We start from the raw sequence: 11556 nt of genomic DNA, 5'->3' as shown, positions 1-11556 counted from the left end.
GGGACTGTGCTCGAGACATCGGTGCTTGGAAGGCTCAGGACACAGGTAAGAAAACTATTGTTCCCATAGAGCTTGTGTTGCAGGGCTCGGCCCTATATGATTGGGTTGCAGGGCTCGGCCCTATGTGATTGTGTTGCAGGGCATGGCCCTTTGATTGAATTTATACGCGTTTAAATATCTGTTTAGTTATACTATGTGTGTACATAAATGATGGAATGGCGATGGCCAGGAATGGCGAAGGCCGAGAACGGTAAGGGGCTGAGAGCAGCGTTTAGCACGCGGAGTGCGAGTTGCCAGGGCGAGACCCCAAGGGATACCTGGGATATCTTTACAGTATAGACCGCGAAGCCAGGGCCTAGTAAAGTGCCTGGGACGGCATGGCCATACATGTATAGCCTGATGATGGCATGTTTATATGTTAAGTGTTTGACATGTATATATATTATCTGCTTGTGAGGGTTTTCTTACTGAGCTTCGGCTCACAGGTGCTCTATGGTGCAAGTAAAGGCAAGGGGAAAGTCGATCAACCTTAAGTATGGTGAGTGTGACGAGCGGAGCATACATGTCTGGTCCGCCTGGCTACCACGGCCAGGGGTGTTTTTGGGAGATGATTGTACTAAACTTGAATTTTGTCGTTTAGTCGACTCTGGTTATATTTTTAGTTGTAAATATTTCTAAAAAATGTTTTTGGGATCCTAAATGTTAAACGCTTTATAATTTTCAATTAAAGGTTTATTTTCTAATTTATGACTCTGATTATGATTTAACTACACTTTTGTCCTAAAACCTCAATTAGCGAGTTAATTGCACATTTTTAAACTCACTTAGTAACGGCTCTAAGGCAGTAGGGCGTTACAGCAATATTACAAATGGTGCAGTCTACTGTTCAGTTTAGGGGGTTGCCCACGGAAGATCCTAATTTGCACATAGCCAATTTCCTGGAGCTGTGTGCAATATTTAAGATGAATGGGGCGAGTGATGATGCGATTAGACCTGGATTATTCCCATTCTCTCTACGAGACCGAGCGAAGAGTTGGTTAATTTCATTGCAAGCTAATTCTATCACAACATGGGAAGAGTTAGCCCAGAAGTTTTTAGCAAAGTTTTTCCCTCCAGCAAAAGCTACAAAATTGAGAGGGGAAATTAATAATTTATTTTAGATAGAAGGGGAATCGTTGTATGATGCATGGGAAAGATTTAAAGAGTTGTTAAGAAAGTGCCCTCATCACGCGATTGAAAAATGGATGTTAGTCCATAATTTTTACAATGGGTTAGGCAGTACTACTCGCACCATCATAGATGCAGCAGCAGGAGAGGCATTTATGAGCAAGAGTAGGAGATGGCCATGAACAATTACCAATGGCCTACTAATAGGGAAAATACAAAGAAGGTGGCTGGGATGATTGAATTAGATGACATCTCAATGCTTACAACACAAGTGGCATCCTTGACGAAACAACTACAACAGAATAACCTCACAGCTCAAGCCATGCAATTACAAAGTGTGTGTGAAATGTGTGGAATGGCGCATCCACCTAACCAGTGTCCTACAATGGATTTAAATAATTTTCCTATGGAACAAGTTCAAACCATAGGAAATAGCCAAAGGCCAGCCAATAACCCTTATTTCATGTTCTACAACCAAGGGTGGCAGAATCACCCTAACGTGTCTTGGAAAAATAATTAAGGAGCACAATCGCTATACCCACAAAATCATCCTCAATATTCACCTCATCAATCCATATATAGGCTAAATCCTCGACCGTATAATGATCCTCGCCAAGCAATGCCACAACACCCACTACTGCATCTTCAAGTGAACCCACCAGAAGCACAGTCAGACACGTTGAACCAATTTATGACTGAAACAAGGTCTTCGATAAGGAGTTTGGAGAAACAAATTGGTCAACTGGCAAAGTTAATGTCTAATCGTGCTCAAGGGAATTTACCAAGCTCCACTATGGTAAACCCAAAAGAACAATGCGATGCAATATCTTTGAGGAGTGGTAAGAAGTTGGAAGAGCCAAGTAAGAATCCTATTCAGTTACCAAAAGTGGTCGATGAGAAAAAGGGTAAAATTGAAGAAGAGGTTAACGAAAACTTTGAGAAAAAGAAGCTAGAAATAAGTATAGAGCATCATATTAAGATTCCATATCCTCAGAGGCTTCAAAAGAAGACACTAGACAAGCAGTTTTCTAAGTTTTTAGATGTCTTTCGGAAGCTTCACATCAACATTCATTCTGTCGAAGCACTTGAACAAATGCCAAGTTATGTTAAAATTATGAAGGAGATCTTATCAAAGAAAAGGAAATTGGAGGATTATGAGATGGTTGCACTTACTGAGGAGTGCAGTGCGATACTTCAAAAGAAGCTACCTCCCAAGCTTAAAGATCTTGGTAGTTTCAATATTCCATGATCTATAAGGGGTTCGGTAGAAACCAATGCTTTATATGATTTGGGGGCTAGCATAAATTTAATGTCTCTATCTATTTTTAGAAAGTTAAAATTGGGAGAGGCTCGACCAACTACCATGTCTTTGCAAATGGCAGATCACTCGGTAAAGCATCCTAGGGGTATTATTGAGGATGTTCTAGTAAAGGTGGACAAATTCATTTTCCCTATAGATTTTATTATTCTTGATATGGAGGAAGATGAAAATATTCTCATTATTCTTGGAAGGCCATTTTTAGCAACTAGTAGGGCCTTAATAGATGTGCAAAAAGGTGAAATGAAGTTGCGAGTGTAAAAAGAAGAGGCATCATTTAAAGTTTTTGCAGCAGTAGAGGTTCCAAATTGTTGTAGAGTTGATGTGGTGGAAAATGAGGGTGATAGCCTGGAAGCTACTAAGAAGAAAACTATGATGAAAGGTGGAAAACGAGCAGTTCGTCAGAAAGTGAAAATGATATTTAGTGAGAAAGCTCGATTTTTTCATGAGCGGTTGAAAGTTCCAAAAATATGCAATATCAAGAAAAGAGTGTCTTCTCATGATACTATGGCTCTCAAGGATGTGAGGGGTGGACTTGATCCAAGTTGAATTTGAAAGAAAACAAGCATCCGGCTAAATGACGTTAATGATAGCACATTTGGAGGCATTCCAATATTTTATTTGCATTTTTTTATTAGTTTTATTTAAGTTTTGGATTATGAACATTTTAATTTTAGTATTTTGTTTATTTATTTTTATTTGATTTTAGTTTCTATTAAATATGAGACTAATTTGAGTTGCAGCGTGACTTCGGGCTCTAGCATAATGAATTATGGGCTAACCCAAAAAATTTCTTTCCCCAATTTCGATTCACCATTTTAATTCGTATCATTTTAAGCAATCTGAGGTGTCAGGTAAGTTTCTTTTTCCTTAGTTTTTATTTAAACATTGGGGACAATATTTAGGTTAAGTTTGGGGGAAGGGATTTATTGTTTTGTATATATTTTGTTAGTCGTGTTGTGTTGTGTTTGTTATGTTTTGTCTAGGTTGTTTAGAGTGTTAGTTGAATCAAGTTGACAATGATTAGCCAATGATAATATGATTGAATCATGTGCTGAAAAAATTGAATGGGAATAAAGCTATAAAAATCTGTGTGCTTGGTTTAATATTTCTTTCCAATTTTTACATTGTCCACTTAAATAATTGAGAGCTTAATCATGATTTTTAATAAATTTTATGTGATTGAATATTATGTATGCTTGCTGAATTTTTTTTAAAATAAAAATAAGATTGAAAATGTTGTTATCCTAGAAGTTTTTTGCTTGCTTTTTGAGACGAAATCCTAGATGATGCATGATTAGGAAGATGATTTAGGCAATTTTTTGGAACGTTTGAATCTTTATAGCCAACCTTGATTTATTAAATCCCTAGTTACTTAATTTTGAGCCTAATTTGATTATTTTTGTTTGACACTTATTTTGAGCTTATTTGAAACTTTGTTATTTTTCATTACCTTTGATATACCATGAGCATATGAAAAGTGAGTGGGGGATGGTTTGTAATGGAGTTTATATTTGGAAAAAATTTCAATAGAAGAAGAAAAATTGAGAGAGAGAAAGAAAAAAATATATATTGAAAATGATCTACACTCCAATTGAAAATACAAAGAAATAAGTTTGGGGGAGTGTAGTATCATTAGAATGAAATGAAAAAGAAAAAAAAATCAGTTTATGAATTCTCTTTCAAAATAAGAAATATTGGGAAATTTGGGATTGTTTTTTTTTTTAGTTTTTGAGTGGATAAAGGTTGAATTGTTTGGCTGAGTGCTTATGGTATATTTTAGCTTAAATGAATTTTTCATCTACCTTTACTTAAGCCATTCAATTATAAGCTGTGAAAGTCCTATTGATTTCTGAGCATGTGCTTTCTACATTAGTGGAGATTAGTAAGTATAGCAAGCCTATGGGATAATGATATTAGTTGATTGTAATGAAAAAAATTTGGTGAGCATGAATTGATTCGAATGCATTTTATTTATTAATCATGATTTTGAGAGCTTTTATTTTTGTTTGGACTTAAGTGAATTGGAAGAATGCTTTGACTGAAATTCTAGATTGTAAGTTGATTTTCCTGAAGATTATATAAGTGTGTTAGTCATCATAGCTTGAGGCATGAATTATTGTTGTTGGCTTGATTCAGGTTGTTTAGGTTTTTAGTTGAGTCTATTTATTGTTGTGTTCTTTACTCGAGGGCCAGTATAGAGTAAGTTTGGGGGAGTTTGATAACTCCATTTTAGTGTCGTTTTAGAATGTGTTTTTGTGGTAATCTTGAGTCTTTATGTTTATTTTGTGCAAGATTACGCTTTTGTTTGTCTTTGTTGTAGGTCGGTGCGTTGAGTCATGTGTTAAATGCTAAAAGAAGAGAAAATGGTGGGAAAATGGAGCTTTTGGTGGTTGTTTGACTCAAATTGGCGCTAAGGATGAATAATAATAAGTTTTGATTAAGGAAGATGTCAAAAAGTTAAAATCTAAAAAGAAAAAAAATGGAATTAGAGTCGCAGCCACATGGGCTTAAGGGTCGTGACTCTAGCAAAGTCAAAGGCTGAAGGGTTGCTAAAAGGAATTAGAATCACGACTTGGTCAATAGAGTCGTGACGCTAGTAGAATTCAGAGGCAAACCCAGGAGGTCCATGGAGAAGCGGGTCGCGACCTGAGTTTAGAGGGTCGTGGTGCCTACAGATGTTAACTAGATGCTGAAGGGCTAAAAAAGGACATGGGTCGCGACCTAGAGAGGCCAAGTCGCGGCCCGCCTATGAAAAAAAGAGGAAATCGTGTTTTTTAGTATAAATTCAGACTTTAGGGTTTAATTAGGGTAGGGTCAGATTTTAATTACGAATTTAGAGATTAAATTTAATTCTGAGACAAGCTTTTCTGCACTTTCATATTTTTTATTTCTTCTTCATGTCTTTGAATTTTATGTTTCTGAATAATTATTTTGTTGTTTTAGTCATGTCTGATATGAACTAAACACCTCTATCTAGGGGTTAATGTAGTCGCTTGGATTTATATTTAATGTTATTATGATGTTCTATTAATTATTCTTCTTTATTCTAATCTATATAATGTTTGCTTAATGCTAGTAAATATCTGATCAATATTTGCTTGATTTATGATTTTGATTCAAAGTTCGAAAGATAAGAATTGAATATGCTATCATTATATAGACATAGGTTACACATTGGACGAAAGTACATGTATGGCTTGTGTAGTAATTAGATTTCTATGCTTAATGCCTGCTATATGTTTAAGTTTATCACAAAGATGTAGAAAACATGCATATAGGTTGAGTTCTTATATCTTAAAAAAGAATATGAATCGATTTATGTTAACCTGCTGCTATTAGAATAGGAGGAAAGAAATTTAGAACTGATGAATAAAATTAATAGAATGAAAAGTTGATGAAGTTAATACCCTAGGTCTTTTTATTATTGATCTTTATCCTTTGATTAGTTGTCTTGTTTTTAGTTATTGAAATTGTGTTTATAGTTAGATCTATTCATCTTAATTTTACTTGCCAAATAGAAAGTAAAGAACGATTATTGGTAATTGGTTAATAGTCTCTGTGGGGCGATAACCGTTCTTCCGAAATTTACTACTTGACACGACCACGTACACTTGCGTGCATATTTTACAGATTAGTTTTCCTCAGCCAAATTCACCAATTCACACCCAATTCAATACCTACACCCAGAATTAAATTTAGAACTCGTATCCAGGTAACCTAATCTGTATAAACACCTCAAAAGCTAACCCTTAGCCTCACCAAAATCCAAAATCAGACTTATGGTTTGAACCTAAACAAAGCTTAAAATCACAGTAGAAAACTTAATAATTCAGCACAAGAAATCCTTACCTCAATTAATAATTCGGCCTGAGCTAATTCCAATCACTACAGGCTTCAAGTTTCTCCAATCTTCAGCTAATTTTCCCAAGAATTCATCAAAGTTTCCACATACACCAAAGGAGAGAGAGAGAGAGGAAGAGAATGTGGGAGAGAGGGGGGGATTAGCTGAGAGTGTTCTGTTTCTTTCTAAGCGTTCTAAGGAGATAAGTCCAACCAAGTCTACCCCTTAGCCTCAAAATGACCAATTTACCCCTAAGATCAATCCTAGCCTTCTAATACCACCAAGGTTAGATTCATCATTAGCCATATTCTCTCTAATTCCTCAAGTATTCCTATAAATCCCCATTTAATCCCGACATACCCAAATAATCGCTAATTCATTACCTGTTACCTGGTAATCCCAAACACGTGCTACACTCCCAAAATACCCATAGGCTCACCCCGAGTCGGGTATTCGACCCCATTGTGACTATTTCGCTATTCTGCTCCCTAGAACCGTCTCAGATCACACATCACAAATATATCTCCACAATTCTGTGGTCTCAGGCACAATACACATATAATCACATTTATGTCATCAACGGGCCAAAATTACAAGTATGCCCTTACTAACAAGAACGGGCCCACATGCATACTTAATTCTCCTAAACATGCATATCTAGTCATATAATCATTTATTTCAAGTAATCACGTACTGAATACACACATATCACAATTAATCACGTAATCACATAATTAAATCAATAATTTCCCTTCTGGCACGCTAATCAAAACACTAAGCCTTATTAGCAAATTTCGGGCGTTACACCATCGGAGCCTTACAATATTTGACCATAACACGTTTTGAAATTTCCTACATAGTGTCAAAGCTTAGCCAGTTCTTGTAGTCCCCAACAATGGTTCATTGGCATGCTTGTAAAAGAGTGTTACGGTACTTGAAAGCTACAGTTGCACATGGTGTTTGCTTCAAAGTTAACTCAACAAGGCCACTCACTTTACAGGGCTTCTCGGATGCTGACTGGGCAAGTTGCCTAGATGACAGAAGATCTACAGGAGCTTACTATGTTTATCTAGGACGAAGCTTGATATCGTGGAGCTCCAAAAAGACTGTAGTTGCTCGGTCTAGTATCGAGTCCAAGTACTGAGCATTAGCTCATGTGGCTGCTAAAATTTCTTGGCTTCAAACTCTTATTAAAGAAATGTGTATAACTGTTCAAGGAACACTAATTATATGGTGCGACAACCTTGGTGCTGCCTCTCTTGTTGCTAATCCGGTCCACCACGCTCGGACAAAGCACATAGAGATCGATGTTCATTTTGTAAGGACATGGTACTTCAAAAACAAATTGATATACACTATGTACCAACGTTTGAGCAAATTGTAGATGTGCTAACTAAATGACTATCAGTGGAAAGGTTTGTCAGATTTCGAGACAAGCTTAAAGTGGTGGTCTCCCCTTTCAGCTTGAAGGGGATTGTTGAGAAACCTTCTAGTATTAGCAGCAGTGTCTTTAGTTAGTTATATTGCAGTTGTAACAACCCCTTTCCTTCGGAGATTATTTGTAATATGCTACAGAGTTATTAATTCTTTGCTTATAAATACAATCGTTTACTCTTGTGATTCTAGCGAGAGCTTATTCAATATCAATTATTTCTTGAGTTTCTGTTCTCTTTGAGTTTCTTCATTCAACTAAATTTATGATGTTAAAGAGATTAAAACTTAGCCATTGATCAAATTCAAGTGTTACTAGAATAATTATTGGAGTCTTGTCCAAGTCCTATATATTTTGTAACTGTTAATTTCAGACATATCGAGTGTGTTTTTTATTGCTGTTATTTCTGCAATTTTTGTAATGATTAGTTTATTATGTTTTGTAATGAGTACTATCAGTTTCAAAACCATAATTTTATAAATATTTTCACATATTATATTTATCATATTTTTTTTATAATTTAGAAGTATGTTTATGTAATTTTCCCAAATCTAAAATACCTGTCTATAACATCTATACATGCAACGAAGTCCATGGTATGATTGGCATTAAGGCCCTCTTTTGTGAGCCAGCCCAATTTAACTCATCAAATGGACCAGACTGGTTCGAGGGAAGCCCCTGCCGAACTACACAACAAGCCCAACTTTTTACAGCCGAAGAACGACATCACTTTGTGGTTCGTACACGTGTCATCATATAAGACCATAAGTGAAAGGGGCTTTAGGCAAGTGAAATGTGTTGGAGATCTACCGGAGCCTTTCGGTCAAATGATTCAGAAAAGGCAATATTTATTTTATTAATTTATTTTCTACTATGTTCTATTCTAGTCAGGTTAGGTAATAGGCTAGGTAACAGGTTGTATTCTTGGGGAGAGAAAAGGTGAAATTATGGAAGCTGTTGGAAACCGTTGCTTTAGTTCAGCGTTCTTAGCTCCTCTCGAAAATGTGCTGTTGTTGAACAATAAGAAGATTCGTGCTTACAATCATGGAATGGTGTCCAGAAATCCCTCCAGATTGAACAAAATCTCTTGCAAATTGCCTGAGAGTGAACTTGGAGAAAACCCTAGAAGCCAGATCCTTACCAAGTCCAAGAACAAGATGGAAGAGTACAATATAGCCATGAAGAAGATGATGAGGAGTCCTTATGAGTATCATCATGATCTGGGTTAGTCTCTTTTTCTTCCTTTTTGATACTGAGATTGACATTTTAGCTACACAGATGGTAATTTCGATTAACAATCTTACTGAAAATTCATTACTTTCTCAAGTTAATTTGTGATGATTTAATGTAAACTTATAAGTGGTTTATTCATTTACCTTTGTAATCTATGTTGTTGGAGTAGATCTGGACCTACCATTGCTATTTCTGATTCTGAATATATTTCGGACTGTATACTTTTTTTAACTTTTAAAGTTTCTTTCTTTTGCTAGTCTTTTTGACAATTCCTTGGTCTTTGTTTTAAATGGAATTGTACCAACTGTAAAAGGAGAGTCCAAATGAAACCTTTTTATCTTTGGTTTGGCAAAAGGCACTAGGTCAACTTGGCATTTAATAATTTACATATAAAAACCAAAATTTGTAGAAACTAGTCAAAAGTTTGTGATTTTGGTAATTTTTTTCTTTCTTATTCTTCTTTAATCAACAGGATATTATTTATTTTGATATATTACTAATTAACTCTGGTAGCTTAATTGATATAATTTGTTTCTATTCTGTTTTCAGGCATGAACTACACACTTATAACTGATAATTTGATAGTGGGTTCTCAGCCTCAGAAGCTTGAAGATATAGATCATCTAAAACAGGAAGAGAATGTGGCATACATTCTAAACTTACAGCAGGACAAGGATGTCGAATACTGGGGAATCGACCTGCAGTCCATAGTTAAAAGATGTCAAGAGCTCGGAATTCGCCATATGAGAAGACCCGTAAGTAGGTTTTTTTTTTTTTTTTTTGCTGCTAGCAACTTTATGCACTGTGTTTAGCCTTTCGAGTTTTAGCAAATAATATGATTACTCAAGTATTTATCGAGGAACATTTTGGTGAATTCGCCAACATTGCTAGGCAAGAGATTTCGATCCTGAATCATTGCGAAATGGATTGCCTAAAGCTGTTTCGTCATTAGAATGGGCCATTTCAGAGGGAAAAGGAAAAGTGTATGTTCATTGCTCTGCCGGACTTGGAAGAGCCCCTGCAGTTGCCATTGCTTACATGTTCTGGTTTTGTGGAATGAATGTGAGTCTCCCAACTCACATCTAAGTGTTTGGATTTCGAAGCAGTTACATGCTATTTTTCATTAGTGAGATTGTTTTTGTACTATTATAGAATATTTTTTCAACTTTGTGGTGGAAACCTAGTAATGTACTCGTATGTTCATGCGCAGCTGAACACAGCATATGAGAAATTGACTTCAAAAAGACCATGTGGTCCAAACAAAGGAGCGATCCGTGGAGCTACTTATGATCTTGCCAAGAATGATCCTTGGAAGGAGCCCTTTCAGTCTCTCCCAGAACATGCGTTTGAGGACATAGCAGATTGGGAGAGGAACTTGATTCAAGACCGTGTCCGTTCTCTCCGTGGCACTTGAGCATTTAGGTGAGCATACTTGCTTAGTAACTCGTCGAATTTTTGGCAGGCTGATAATGAAAAAGGGATCTCATCTTATAACTTAGTTGGTGTACCTGCATTACAGAAGCACAAAAGAAATACTCATAGTGTACTACTACTCTACATCAGATTGGAAGTCCTTCAAATCTAAATATGGCTTTCTTTGCAACTTATGTGAAGTGCAAAATAGCTTGTGTTAACCATAAAATTTTTATATTTCAATACATTTATAAGTTTCTCATTGTTTTGTTTTGTGTTCAAATCAGGTGGATCCATGGCAGGTTTTGGTAACCAAGTTATAATGGAAAGGTGAGGACGAAACCTTCTGCAGTAATTGATGATGGACTCGAAGCTAGGACGCTCGTAAATGTTCCCCTGTTCAAATTGGAGGAGAGCTCGAATAACTAAATCATAGGCATCTAATAAATTAAATGGTATTCGGGTTGCTTAAAGTTGTGTAAATGAAAAGGAGCAAATTTATTGAAAAGGCTACTTAACATCCAGATCGAAAATCCCCACACTCAGTATATAAATTTTGCTGATTTTTTTTAAAAGTAGCTATTACATATACCTAACCATGCTGTCTCAAAGTATGTTATGAAATAATAATTCAAATAGTTTTAATATTCATTTAAATATTTAAAGTTTGGCAAACTTAAATTTTTTAGAATGTTATAGGTATTACATTTTAAAATCAAGCTTAGTTACGAAAGGGAAAGGAAGTTAATGCAAATAAATTATATTTTCAATGGATTAATTGTTAAAAAAATTGGGTTATTGTAAAGGAAGTTATGCAAATAAATTATATTATTTAGCGCTTAGCACTTAAATATTTTGGGTTAAATGTGGAAAAGATAAAGTTTGGACTAACTACAGCCAGAAAATATTAATGATTGGATTTATGCTAGGTGCTAAAATAGTAGCTAAGTGTAATGATTGGATTTATGCAAGGTGCTAAGTAAGAAAGATAAGTTAGACAAGTAATGTGGGAGATGTTATATTTTGGAGATTTAGAAGTGTGAAGAGGAGAAAAAGGGTGATATTTAGCCAGCCCTTGCAACTTCCTACTCCTGATTTAAAGGCCATGAAGAGAAGGGAGTGAGATTGGATCAGTTTACTTCTTCCTTG

The 11556-nt window shown here is 35.7% G+C and overlaps 1 protein-coding gene and 1 non-coding gene across 2 annotated transcripts; one reads left to right on the top strand and one right to left on the bottom strand.

Annotated features, from left to right (window-relative positions):
* Window positions 1-1127: 1127 nt before the first annotated feature.
* Window positions 1128-1234, bottom strand: LOC133799100 (small nucleolar RNA R71). Its single transcript, XR_009876303.1, has one exon. It is a non-coding gene; the product is annotated as a small nucleolar RNA R71 (small nucleolar RNA).
* A 7363-nt stretch (window positions 1235-8597) lies between these two features.
* On the top strand, window positions 8598-10931 carry LOC133798228 (phosphoglucan phosphatase LSF2, chloroplastic). Its single transcript, XM_062236448.1, has 5 exons — window positions 8598-8985; window positions 9544-9749; window positions 9886-10056; window positions 10205-10416; window positions 10695-10931. Exons 1-4 carry the CDS (start codon window positions 8709-8711, stop codon window positions 10406-10408), a joined length of 858 nt encoding a protein of 285 aa, XP_062092432.1. The 5' UTR covers window positions 8598-8708; the 3' UTR covers window positions 10409-10416; window positions 10695-10931.
* Window positions 10932-11556: the final 625 nt, after the last annotated feature.

This window comes from Humulus lupulus, chromosome 8, assembly GCF_963169125.1.
Source record: "Humulus lupulus chromosome 8, drHumLupu1.1, whole genome shotgun sequence".
Lineage (NCBI taxonomy): Eukaryota > Viridiplantae > Streptophyta > Magnoliopsida > Rosales > Cannabaceae > Humulus > Humulus lupulus.
Note: the sequence above shows the minus strand (reverse complement) of the source record. Positions and strands in the feature narration are given on the sequence as shown.

Excerpts from the sequence above, each read along its gene's own strand:
- LOC133798228 (XM_062236448.1), top strand. The coding sequence starts at position 8,709 with ATGGAAGCTGTTGGAAACCGTTGCTTTAGTTCAGCGTTCTTAGCTCCT. Across the intron at positions 9,750-9,885 it reads TTCGCCATATGAGAAGACCC|GCAAGAGATTTCGATCCTGA; the intron begins GTAAGTAGGTTT and ends CAACATTGCTAG. Across the intron at positions 10,057-10,204 it reads TCTGGTTTTGTGGAATGAAT|CTGAACACAGCATATGAGAA; the intron begins GTGAGTCTCCCA and ends GTTCATGCGCAG.